Source organism: Acanthochromis polyacanthus, chromosome 11, assembly GCF_021347895.1.
Source record: "Acanthochromis polyacanthus isolate Apoly-LR-REF ecotype Palm Island chromosome 11, KAUST_Apoly_ChrSc, whole genome shotgun sequence".
In the NCBI taxonomy this organism is placed as follows: Eukaryota; Metazoa; Chordata; class Actinopteri; family Pomacentridae; genus Acanthochromis; species Acanthochromis polyacanthus.
Window position 1 is genome coordinate 813570 of NC_067123.1, and position 13435 is coordinate 827004.

General features: G+C 39.5%; 2 protein-coding genes across 14 annotated transcripts in view; both read right to left on the bottom strand.

Moving 5' to 3' along the window:
• The window catches only part of LOC110970679 (major histocompatibility complex class I-related gene protein-like), a 163681-nt gene that overhangs the window by 115278 nt on the left and 34968 nt on the right, over positions 1 to 13435 (bottom strand). The window lies entirely within an intron of this gene.
• The window catches only part of LOC127535980 (major histocompatibility complex class I-related gene protein-like), a 106469-nt gene that overhangs the window by 87953 nt on the left and 5081 nt on the right, over positions 1 to 13435 (bottom strand). The window contains exons 4-6 of one of the 12 annotated variants that reach the window (XM_051955044.1): positions 10772 to 11074; positions 9943 to 10104; positions 8211 to 9846 (exon numbers count right to left, since the gene is read on the bottom strand). The exons of 10 other annotated variants lie outside the window; for them this stretch is intronic. In XM_051955044.1, the coding sequence (XP_051811004.1) occupies positions 9971 to 10104; positions 10772 to 11074 (437 nt within the window). In that variant the 3' untranslated portion in view covers positions 8211 to 9846; positions 9943 to 9970. Of the gene's footprint in view, positions 1 to 8210; positions 10105 to 10771; positions 11075 to 13435 lie in introns of those variants that run through there. One more of the 12 variants, XM_051955043.1, reaches the window with a different exon arrangement.

Sequence of the window (13435 nt, forward strand, 5' to 3'; positions counted from 1 at the left end):
TTACTGTTGTTGAAGGTTGTCTGTGCATGAACAACTGGCAACAATTCAAACCATTCTCCATCACAACTACGAGCCCTGCTGTCTGATCCTCTTCTCTCTGTATGACAACCTGCACCCAGATACACCAAGAAACAACACAGAGCTACACAGGGTTTGTGGAGAGACGTCCCACATACAGCAGACACATAGGACCTTTGGCTAACACATCCTTCATAGATATTTATCCTTGAGCAGAAGAAGCAGTCTATTACAGAAATGCAGAATGTGTTCAAACTGTGACAATAATCATATAAAGTTGCTCTTGTACCTGTGGCTATAGTGTTTCTCTGTGTAGAATTATGACCATAAAGTAACAGCTATATGTTGTTTCTTTTCCAGAGTTACATTGTGGGTGAAACTATGAGTTATTAACATTTAGAGTGAGTTGTTGAGATCAGATGTTTGAACAAGAAAAGTTGTTTGTAGATTAACTGTTTTAATTCAATAATAAACAGCTTATCAATAATATAGATTTATAAGTTGCAGAAATGGAGAATGTTGCAGCTCTGTTCTTATTTCTGTCCTCATGTTTCAGTCTCTGGTGACTGTGATTCAGTAGAGGCTCCGTCATCTGATGCAGGGTGAGATGTGACCACCTTCAAAGTCACCGACAGTTTCAGTGGACCTACTACCGCCTTAAAGGACCGGTCAAAAAGTGACTATGTCTTTCTCATACTATGGGGATACTTGCTTGTCCATGGAAGCTGTGGGTGTCTATATTGGTGGGCTGCACTTGTCAAAGGATCATGCGTGTATTTTCCAGGGTGCAGAGGTTATAATAACGTTTGGTCTAAACTGGGCTTTATTGGGCATAGAAAAAAAAGTGGGGAATAGAATAGACAGATAAATGTTGGGATAAAAGAAATAAAAGTTGAAGAAATACACTTAAATGTTGATGTGACAGTGTAGGAAGATGGTAGCAACCAAAACATTCGATTTTATCCCTGGCCAGGGTTAATAATTGGCAAAATAAAAAGAGATGAATAGGGAAGCAAAAAATTGAGCTCAGAGTTAAAAGAAAAAGAGAGAAAGAGTTTCAAAGTACAGAGAAATGATGCTGCAGCAACAGAGTAGAGACGAGAAATATACTCACATGCAAAAGAAACGCAAGTTTCTTTTACCCGATGAAAAATTAAATTTGAGAGAACCAAGCCATCCGACGTCTGCAAGCTGGAGAGTCTGTCCGAGACATTGCCCGTCACTTTAATGTCAACATCACCACCATTTACCATCTCCAGCGTTGATACAACACCACACAGAGCACTGATGACCTTCCCCGAAGCGGACAGACTCTCCAGCTTGCAGACGTCCGATGGCTTGGTTCCTCTCAATTTGGTTTAAGTGTGGCATAGTTAAACAGCAAGTGAAATGCCTATGATCTTGAATGAAATTTATACCCACTGAAGGTGTCGATAAATCGTGCATATTCAATTGCACATGCAAAGTGTGAATCATGTCCACATCATCAATGCATTGGTGTATTGCGACGATTCGTTTTCGGTTTTCGGTTTTCACACCAACCTTACAAAACACAACAGAAAATGTTAAGAACACACCATGCACCACAAAGTACCAAATGCATTTTTGTTCTGGGAAACCAAATTTAATTTTTCATCGGGTAAAAGAAACTTGCGTCTCTTTTGCGTGTGAGTATAAAAGTTGGAAAAGAGAAAAAAGTTGAAGTAAGAGAATAGATGCTGAAGTTAAATAGGTAAATGTAGAATAGCAGAACTAGTAACGGTGAAGCAGGCTGAACGACCATGCAAGCTTAAGACGACAGGCCTGAATCTTCTTAATGGTAAAACGTGTGAATCAGATGCTTTAAGTGAAAGTTGGCTGAGTAGTTGAACTGGTGTTTAAAAGCAAAAGAGAACAGAGTCGATGTTACCTTTGGGCCCAAAGGTCAGTTGGCAAAAGAAAATATAGAGAAGAAGAGATGAAATAAAGAGAGGATAAGTGAAAATGAGGAAAAATGAGGCCTAAAGGAACATAGAGTTTGAAAAGAGGAATAGGATAATAAAGAGATAGCCGCAGATTTGGATTAAAGTGCTCTGAGAGGCAGTTAGCACTGGCCTAAAACCTGTTACGTGTAGTGGTTTGTTCAAAAGGAACTGGGGGTGTAAATATTAATTCAGTAGTAGATAAAGTTCCTTAAAGTTCTGACTGGAGACGTCCCGTTTCCAAAGAAGCTTTTCAATTGGATTATTTACGCCTCAAGGTAGCACAAATTTAGTTGAGATGAAAAAGAGTTAATGGAGCGGCTTACAGCATGCTTTAGGATGTGTGAATGCTGACAATGTGCTTCTGTGTCTGGAGCGTGCTGTCACAGTTGCCCCTCCTTTGTGTGAGCTGTCTGTGTGTGTGTCTGCTGCAGTTTCTCTGTGTGTGTGAGTTCTCTGACACAGAGCAGGTCCCTGTGGTGTTTGTTTGGGAGAAATTTGGCCAAAATGAGAGAGTTAATAGATGAATTAACAGATGATGAATAAATATAGGGGATATTTCTGTTTGAGTCGGCTTTAACATTGAGGATTAAGTGTTGTTGGTGGTTTTTGTTTGTTAAATGTCCTGTGTGTCTGTCTCTGTGTGTGTGTGGTGCTACAGCTGTGGCTAGCAGGCTGTAGTATGTCTTTGTCAACAGACTTCTTATTAAATAAGCATATATAGAGGTTGTGCTTGGTTATAAGAAAATGAATACCATGTAAGGAGAGTCTGCCTCCTCAGAGTTAAATACTTATGATTCCTTCTGAAGGCGGACGTTAGGAATTTGCTAAGAACATAGTCGCCTTATAGGAGGACTATTGTGAACTGATACTATATATGAGCCTTATAGAGGATGTTTATACATTTGATAAATATATCTGAGCCTTTACTGAGCCTGAAGAGGAGTGGAGAGACCAGCGAGGATATTTTGTGTGCATCAGCATACATAAATATTTAAGACAATAAATAGTGACAGAGGAAGAAAATACCTTGATAGAGTTTACCAGAACTAGGAAAATAGAGTCTGATTATCAGGTCAACTGGCTGATTGATTGGTGTGCAGTTTCTCTCTGTTTGTTGTTTATTTCCGCATGTGTATGACTGCATTACATGCGACTTTGAATAAAGAACATGAAGTCCTATATAAAATGATGCAGAAGAAGGGTTTAATAACTATTTGTCTGGTAACTTTGTGCTTTTTGTATGGGGTTAATTTGACTTTCAGAGGTAGCTGAAGCTAGATGTTCACTCGTTGAGGTCCGCACAACTGGAAGTGGTGGGTGAAGTTCAGAGGAGGAGCCAGGAGTGAGCAGTTTGTGTGAGGAGCAGTGAGTGAGCCCCCCTCCTTTGCTTTCCTCTTTACATGGGAGAGAGAAGGAGACTACACACTCCTTTTATTTCGGAAACTGACATTTAAACTGACTAAAATGTTGCCATATGTGCCAATTTCAATGAATGGTTTTTGGGCGATGTCGGAAGATGTCATAAAACATTAAACCTTTGTTCTCTGTTTTTCCTCTGTGTGACTGGGATATGTTGAATTCAATTCAATATACTTTATTGTCCCACTTGGGGAAATTTATCTTGGACTCCAAAAGCTGTGACGTCATACCCAGCTTGACAACTACAAAGCAGTATTGCACATAAAACAGTATTGCACATTGTGAGGATTGTGGAGGAGAGTGAGACAATGGAATGCTTCTGAATTCCGATCCTCTAAAGGAAGAGTTGAGAGGACAGTTGATACTACACAGACTGAGGCTTTGCGGATAACAAGAAGAGTGGCTGCAGTGTCCAACATCATCAAGGCTAGTGTGATTTTATCTGCAAACTGTGTGCACATACTCATTTAGCCGGTTTTCACATATAGGCCCACAGTGTTTCCTTAGATAATCTTTTAATTTGGGGTTAATAAAACACATCTGTGGACACATAAAGGAGATGTTTCACTTATTTGGGAGGAAGCTTGACAACAGATTGACCATCTGAAGCATATAATTAATTGATCAGTATTGATTTAGATGATAATTAAACATCTATAGAGATGTTAATTTCGCTTAAATACTGTTGAGAGTTGTGGCTTCAATACTGTCAAAGATGGACCGTAAAGTTAGAAAAGTGATTACATCTGTTGATGTAGTCCAAAAGAACAATCCGCTTGCTAAGGGCATTGCAGAAATGTCACAGAAGTAGAGCAAGCGTTGGCCTGATATCGACTGTCCTTGGCCAGTTGAGGGGACACTCAATCCAGATGTCATAGAAACAATGCAGGTGCTGGTCTCCACCTATAAGGCCGGCTAGAAGAAAGGAAGGAAAGGACAGAGACGCATGGAGAAGAGACAGATGGAGCTTGGACTTCTGAAGTTGTTTGAAGATGAAGGACAGAAGCTGTTGAAGAGGGAGCAGAATTTTAAGGAAGCAAAGAAGCCAGTGGAGAAGGTTAATGCACCTTTCTCACATGTGGTTTCAACGAAGAAGCCCCCACCTAATGAGAAGGAGGTGAAGTGTGCTGATGTTTATCCTCAGCTCCCAGTGACCAGAAAGGGGGGTTATTATTGCATCAGAGATGAGGCTGTTGGAGAATATGATCCAGTAGCCAGAAGGATTTTGGCTAGAGCAGAGAAGAGAGGGGATGAGAAAGCGAAGAAAGTGGGTTCAGGAGAGGATGAGAGTGAGGATGGAGACAGTGATGGAGATTGAGGAAGTGAGAGACAGTGGGCTTTAAGAAATGTTGAGAGTAGGAAAGGAAGGGCATTAGAGAAGATGTGTCCAGTGACTGTCCAGGAGCCAGAATCTGGAATACATGCCTTGGCAGAATACAGACATGTCAGACATAATTGAGAAGTTGCCGACTCTTCAGATGGGGCATATCCGTGCATTTCGAAGCTGGAGGAGGCTTGGTAGGGACACAACCTGCCATGGGAGACATCATGGGAGTTCTGATGATGGAGGAGATTCTACAACAAGCGGGTCTTAGTATACAGTGCCTTGTGAAAGTATTCGGCCCCCTTGAACTTTTTCAACCTTTCGCCACATTTCAGTCTTCAAACATAAGATATAAATTCTAATTTTTGTCAAGAATCAACAACAAGTGGGACACAATCGTGAAGTGGAATTAAATTTATTGGATATTTTATACTTTTTTAACAAATAAAAACCTGAAAAGTGAGGCGTGCAATATTATTCGGCCCCCTTGCATAATACTTTGTAGCGCCACCTTTGCTGCAATTACAGCTGCAAGTTGCTTGGGGTATGTCTCTATCAGTTTGCACATCACGAACTGAAATTCTTGCCCATTCTTCCTTGCAAAACAGCTCGAGCTCAGTGAGGTTGGATGGAGAGCGTTTGTGAACAGCGTCTTCAGCTCTGCCCCACAGATTCCCATTGGATTCAGGTCTGGACTTTGACTGGCCATTCTAACACCTGGATACGTTTATTTGTCAACCATTCCATTGTAGATTTGGCTTTATGTTTGGATCATTGTCCTGTTGGAAGATAAATCTCCGTCCCAGTCTCAGGTCTTTTGCAGACTCCAACAGGTTTTCTTCCAGAATGGTCCTGTATTTGGCTCCATTCATCTTCCCATCAATTTTAACCATCTTCCCTGTCCCTGCTGAAGAAAAGCAGGCCCAAACCATGAGGCTGCCACCACCATGTTTGACAGTGGGGATGGTGTGTTCAGGGTGATGAGCTCTGTTGCTTTTACGCCAAACATATCGTTTGCATTGTGGCCAAAAAGTTCCATTTTGGTTTCATCTGACCAGAGCACCTTCTTCCACATGTTTGGTGTGTCTCCCAGGTGGCTTGTGGCAAACTTCAAACGAGACTTTTGAAGTTTGCCTGGATATCTTGAGAAATGGCTTTCTTCTTGCCACTCTTCCATAAAGGCCAGATTTGTGCAGTGTACAACTGATTGTTGTCCTATGGACAGACTCTCCCACCTCAGCTGTAGATCTCTGCAGTTCATCCAGAGTGATCATGGGCCTCTTGGCTGCATCTCTGATCAGTCTTCTCCTTGTTCGAGGTGAAAGTTTAGAGGGACGGCCGGGTCTTGGTAGATTTGCAGTGGTCTGATACTCCTTCCATTTCAATATGATTGCTTGCACAGTGCTCCTTGAGATGTTTAAAGCTTGGGAAATCTTTTTGTATCCAAATCCGGCTTTAAACTTCTCCACAACAGTATCTGGGACCTGCCTGGTGTGTTCCTTGGTCTTCATGATGCTCTCTGCACTTTAAACAGAACCCTGAGACTATCACAGAGTAGGTACATTTATACGGAGACTTGATTAGACACAGGTGGATTCTATTTATCATCATCAGTCATTTAGGACAACATTGGATCATTCAGAGATCCTCACTGAACTTCTGGAGTGAGTTTGCTGCACTGAAAGTAAAGGGGCCGAATAATATTGCACACCCCACTTTTCAGTTTTTTATTTGTTAAAAAAGTATAAAATATCCAATAAATTTAATTCCACTTCACGATTGTGTCCCAATTGTTGTTGATTCTTGACAAAAAATTAAAATTTTATATCTTTATGTTTGAAGCCTGAAATGTGGCGAAAGGTTGAAAAGTTCAAGGGCCGAATACTTTCACAAGGCACTGTATATGTGGCAACTGTGGTGAATGATGCAGAACTCTTTGCTGCAAGCAGAAGTAGGATGTGGGAGAGCGTTGAGAGATACGTTCCCAACAAACATGCATCCTGATAACGTTTTGATAGAGCCACTGGCTCTTGAAGAGAATCTGAGGGCCTTTGTTTCCGGGCTCATCACATATGGAGAAATGTCACAGGAAACAACCCAGATTTGAACCCGACAGAGAGATCCATTCTGCGAGGCAAAATACAGAAGGGGCTGCCCCTACCAGTGAGGAGTAAATTGACAGAAGTGGTTCTCTGGGAAGCATGATGAGAGCCACCTACACAGATCAGAGTCTACATCCCCAGAGCAATATATATATATCCACAGCCAGTGAAGCAACCAATAGTGATTGATGTTTTCAGCAGATTTTTTTACACACAGTGATAATTTTATGAATGCACAAGATTGCTACAAGGATTTAAACATAGTTCTCATATTTTCAATGGGTGCTGGAAGATACTCTGTCTTTTGTTAAGTCTATTGTTAAGTCTGTTATTAAGTGGGGTCATAAGTAGGTGCATTTACAGAATTGAGAATTAAACAGCATTTAGGAGCCATTTTCCATTTGCAAGGTGTTTGTGAAAACAAAAACAATGAAATAAACTAAAGAAAAAGGAAATTAATGGTATGTTGACATACTGCTCTGTTAACATCTGACAACACAGAGGTCCAACTTAGGTAATGATGTTTCAAGTGGAGTTGATAGAGTATCATCCAAGCAAGCTGAGTAATTTTCATTTTGAATGTTTGATATCATTACAGACTTCACTTTTATTTGGGGTGTTATCTATAACAAAGCAAACACTATTGTTTTCTTCACAAATGTGTACTTTCTACTACTACTTTCTGCACATTTCTGGTACTTTTTAGGATATAGAAGTACTATCTCTTGCTAAACAAATAATGTTTACACCTGCAGTACCTTTAGTAACAATAATAGTGATAATAAACCTCTTCTTTAGCAAAGAAAACATAAAATGTCTGATGCAATGAAAATGAGTGACGTCCATTTTTTAAATCCAGTCTTTCTGCCTTCTGAAGAGCAAAAACTCAGACATTCACGAAGTGTGTGATGCATGACACATTGTTCCTTCGTGTAAAATAGATTTTTGGTTAAAAATTCAATTAAGCTGCTCTATTTTAGAGGCTCTGTGGAGGCGGGTCATTTTTGACCTGGAGGACAAGGAAAGTGCACAGAATCTGAAGACAACACAAGGGTAAACGTTTGTGGTTCGGCTCGCGGTTAATATAAATATTACCAACGGAGGCAATGCCGTGAGCAATAATTTATGTGCATAAATTAGTTAAGGATAAAAACTGATTATAAACGTATGTTAAAAGCGATTGTTTTGCATTAGATAGAAACTATTTATATTTACAAGTTATTTACACAGACAAGGAAAAGCATTTAACGTTCTTGAATTTATGTATATTTCAGTTTGTACTCCATATCCATGTGCAAATGAAGAGCCTTCAGAGCCTTCAGGAGTGGAGTTTAGCTCACTGTTGAGCTGAAGTACACGTACACTTTAGTGAGAACAGCACTGTCACGTTACAAGCACAAACTTAAATGTACTTTATTTGGGATTTTATGTGATAGACCAACACAAAGTAACACATATTTGTGAAGTGGAAGAAACATTATATGTGTTGTTAAAGATTTTTTACAAATAAAAAAATCTGGTGTGAATACTGTTGCAAGGCACTGGTTTGTGTTTGGATTGCACTTCCTTTTAGTTGTGTCAGAATGCTAAACCTGTAAAACAAACTACACCATCTTATCAAACACATCGGTTTCTAAAAGACTCTGCATGTTTAAAACTCTAAAAACTTCTTAAATGCAAATGTGACAGGAAATAAAACGAGCAGAAAAACGAGCTCCATCGTCTTTGTGGTGGTTGAGTGACTGCTGCTGAAGGTTGGGTGAAACAAATCTAATGACAATCCATACATGGAAAGCTGTAATAAAATCTGAAAGCAATTTCAAAGAGTCTTTCTTATCAGGTGAGATGATCACAAGGAAATAGTGAATAAAACAAGTTTGACTGGAGGTGTTAGTATACATGATATGTGAGGAGTCTGAAGGAAAATCAGCTTAAACACCTCAAGACTTCATCCAAGAAAACATGGACAAACAGGAAACAGTTAACTCTTTATGGGGCAAGTGATCATAGTTGGTAACTTCCACACACATTAAATATCTGAATCAGTGAAATCAAGAAGCATGTGGATTTCATTCAGCCAATCTTCCAAGATCCCTCTACATTATAGAACATGATATGGTGGCATTTGACCAATCAGCAGAGGCCTGGAACATATCAAACTTTCTCTTTTCTTTGAAGTTGGATAAAGACGGACTTGCTGCTCGACCCTCTTCCATATTTTGGTTGAAACATCAAAACTAACCATGGTTGGTTGACGAAAATCACACATTTAACAGTTGAATAGTTGTACTAAGTGACGGTGTACACATTTCTTGGAATGTTTTCTTTTGTTCGTTTTTCTTCTTTTTTTTTTTTTTTTAACCACAAACAGGCAAGGAACCATAAATGGTAACTTCACTGACATTGAAATTCAAGATGAAAATTGAAAATTTGGAAAATGTCACAAAAGTTAAAAAAAAAAGTCTTATTAAGGTTGCATTCATTTACACACACACTCATGCTCGCACACATACCGTTCTTACAAACAATAAAAAAAGGTAAATAAAAGTAACTAAATAGAATGTATATCACAACAGTTCCAAGAAAGTGCATCATTTTTGAAGCACATCAGTAGGTTTAAATGTGCTGGTGATATCTGAATGATGTAGAATAAACAACAACACAACACAAAAAACACACATCCAAGACTTCCAGACACTGACATATTTGTTCCACAGCAGCATCAGCTCTGCTGGAACAAACTGATTTGACACATTTGCATCTGTAACTACAATTAAAACTTTGGTAGTACAGAAAGTTAAACACTTAGTGCAGTTTAGAGAACAGTCTTCATTAGTGTGCTGGCTAATGCCAATAAAGCTAAATTATTATTAGAAATGCTGCTAATAAGCATCAAAGACAGTACATGATGACTGACTCTGATCTTATTTCTGGAACCTCTCCACTGACGGTCTGCAGAAACAGCTGTGCAGCAAACTTATGTCTCTGGTAGGATTGTATCCTCTTCTAATCTCTAATCCTGTGGAGGCAAACAGAAAGAAAACAGTTAAATGATAATTCTGACTTATTATCTGTCACTGAAACAACAACAACAAAAATGTAGGTATGGACTGACGCAGTAAAATTTCAGTGTTGAAGCTCATTTAGTAGAAAATATATAATTTTATTATTCTATAATTGATGTTCTTTCTCCAGATGAAGAACCCAGAGATGCCGACTGACAGCAGCAGGAGTCCAACAACAGCTCCAATAACAGCAGGATGCAGTGAGGAAGAAACTGGAACCAAAACACAACATTCACCCTTCAGAAGGTTATTCAGTGTGTTGGACAGTAATGTCGCTTAACAAACCAATACAGTGTTATAATAATAACAATAATATTACATGTTAAGTTTTTAACTGTAATTTCTTTAACACATTGCTGTGACTGAAAAATAAAACATCTTTTTTTACCTGTTATTCTACAGGTTTTCCTAGTTTTGTTAAATTATTACAATAAGTAGCAATAAAATAGGAGGAGAATATCTAAAAGGACTAATTTACATTCATGTTGACATAAAAACACAAAAGAACGGGAAAAAACAGACGAAACTGTCATAATGTCCACATAACTTAATGAGGAGCTTCTATAACATCTATAATGATGCCAATTTGTACAATTTAAAATGTGTAATTCTAATAATTAAACAAAATAATTCATTCTTTTACAACAGTGTAATTTTTTAATTTTCTTTACACAATGGCACTATGTTTAACTCAGCTACAGATATCACTATTTAAATGATATTTGCTGTTATTTTCACAGTGTTTTTTAATGTTACTGTAAGCCAATGTCTTTATGGATTTAAAAAAAAAACATTTTTACAGTGTTTTAACACAAAGTTCAGGGTTCATGAAACAGTTTCAACACAAGACAGCAGCAGAAAGTTACCGTCTTGTCTTACCCTGATTGGTTCTGATCACTGATTTGTCCAGTTTGGTGATGATGTCGTCTTTGACATCAGACATCTGAAACACACAGTCGTACTTCTTCCAGTCTTCAGGAGCGATTGATGAGATGTTCAGGTCAACACTCATCTGGAAGGTTCCATCATGGTTGGGGAGGATCTCTCCTTTGTCCACGTCCTCATGAAGCTCCTCTCCATCTTTCCTCCAGAACAAGTCGGCTCTGTCGGGGTAGAAACCTGTAGCGTGGCAGGTGACCGTAGAGGAGGAAGTCTTCTGGAGGAGAGACACTGAGGGAAGATCTGGAGAGAGAAACTGATGAGTCTTAACTGAACGTGACCGATCAGAGGGCTCTACTAAGAAGTGAGATCAGTGGGTTAGCAGGTATGTTGAGGCTGAAGTCAGAGTTTTTGGTGTTACAAAGTTGGCTCTCTTTGAACCTGCATTATGGGACAGTGTCAGACTTGAATGCATTTCAATACAATATCATGTTTACATGAAGTCTGAAGTATAAATGCTGTAATGGGCAGCTGTCAATTATCAATAATCAGCTGCATTGATCCTTAAAATTAATACATTACGCACACTTAACAGTTTTTTACCAACATTCCTGTTTTGCTTCATTTGACGTAGCAGCACTTTTTACCATCATACATTTTTATTTTCCTCATTGTAGCAATAGTATACTTCTCTGAATGTGTTGTGTGTCTGTAACAGTCCCTGGTGACCGTATATTTATGTGGTGGATCCTTTGTGACCTCTGTGTGAGGAGATGGTTTGTGATGACTTTCCATTATACCTGGCTGAGGAGCTCCAGAGCAGGCCCGGACTGGCAATAGGGAGAGGCGGGACTTTTCCCGGTGGCCTGCCTCCCTATTGGCCTGCCTGGACAGGCCAGCCACGGACTGGCAGGCCAATGAAAAAAAGTTGATCGGCTTTTTGGCACACAGGTCAGAGACAGCAGCGCTCGAAGCCTTACAGAGTACACGCCCACCCTCCTGTCACTCACACAAAGCAAGTGCTCTGAGCTCTAAATCAGAAGGATAGGGATTGCTCAAAGTGACATTTTTTTAGAAGAAACGTGCCATGATTGGTTAGTTGCTTTATGGCCCGCCCCTTCATAGCGAGAACGGGGAATAATGCACTGCAGAGCGGAGATATGAGAGTGAGGACAGAGAGTGGAAGGAGCGAAGATTAAGGAGCACACTGAGAAAGCTGGTGGCAAAAAACGAGAAAAGACGAAGAGAAAAGGTGGACATGAGAGGGAGATGGAGAAGAAAAAAAGGTTGCTCGAGGAGGAAGGGGCAAAGTGTTATAAAATAACACACATGTTTCATCAACCCCCGCACAGGTCCAGCAGTGTACAGTTGAAAATAAATGATGCTGCTACTTCAAGTAAGTTTACAAACGGTCGGTTCTTCTCACAAATGCATCATCAGACTTCAAAGGCCAAAATATAATAAAAAATGAGTGGTATATTATTGATTTGCTTGGCTATATTAGAAAACTTTGTTTCATTTTGTCAGTTGTCTGGCCCAAGTAAGCTCCACAGGTGTCAGGTGGGTTGCAGGAATCCTGAAAACGTTTGAGACCCCCTCTTCAGGTAGGATAGGCAGTTGACTTACAATTTTCAGTTATAAAATTAACATTGATGTTTGCATATACTATTAGCTATGACCAGCTGACATCTAAATGATTTACTGACAAAATAATAGATATATTTTTTTAAATTCCATATGTTATATAAATAATAGGAAAAGGAAAACACTGGAAAAATTGGTGAGGGTAGTGAAGAGATTACAGAAGAGAAAAGTACTGGACTGTATGGAGCTGTCGTTATGGTTGTGTTTAATAGACTTACTGTCTGTTTAGTAGTGTTGTAATTGCTATAACATAACTGTAAAAGGCATATTTTTGGAAGGAAAAAAAACAAAATTTTGGTGCATTATCCCACATGACACAACCCTTGCGGTGGCGGAAGTGGCCTGACTGATTGGAAATCTCCCGGCCTGAATTTCTTTCCCAGTCCGGCCCTGCTCCAGAGCCACCTGTCTCCAATCACTGATGACGGACCTGGAGCTCCAGACCTGCTCTGAAGCTTGCTCCTCTTCTCACCTACTGCCGTAAGCTGATTGGACCACCACCCAGCTCCCTCCACCTTCATCCAATCCAACTTCAGCAATCACCACATTTAAGGTTTAAATCTGAAGCCCAACACAAGCCCAGGTGGCTGTGATTTAACATGAGCAGCTCAACTCATGCCTCTTGTGTTTTTTGTAAGATATGTAACATTTGTTAGCAGCTGCTTAACTAGGTGAGGAGTTAACTGTCTTTTGTTTTTTGTAGCTATTGAGAAGTGACTACACCAGGGCCGTAGCCAGGATTTTGGAATAGGTGAGGTCCATGATGCGCGTGAAAAGCGCACGCCGAAAATTTTTCAATGTTTTTAAAAAAAATTTATTTTTATATATCTTTTTTAGGCTACAAGTCACACAAGATGTTTGTTGTTTAAATATCTTTTAATGATGTGAAATCAGCATTTTCCAAACAAAAATGTATATTTTTTCAAAAAAACAAATCAACTTTTTACATCAAAGGCTAGCTGAATCCTCCTGTGACCAGAGGCATCCCACCGTTGAAGGATATTCTCCCGGTTCACCTCC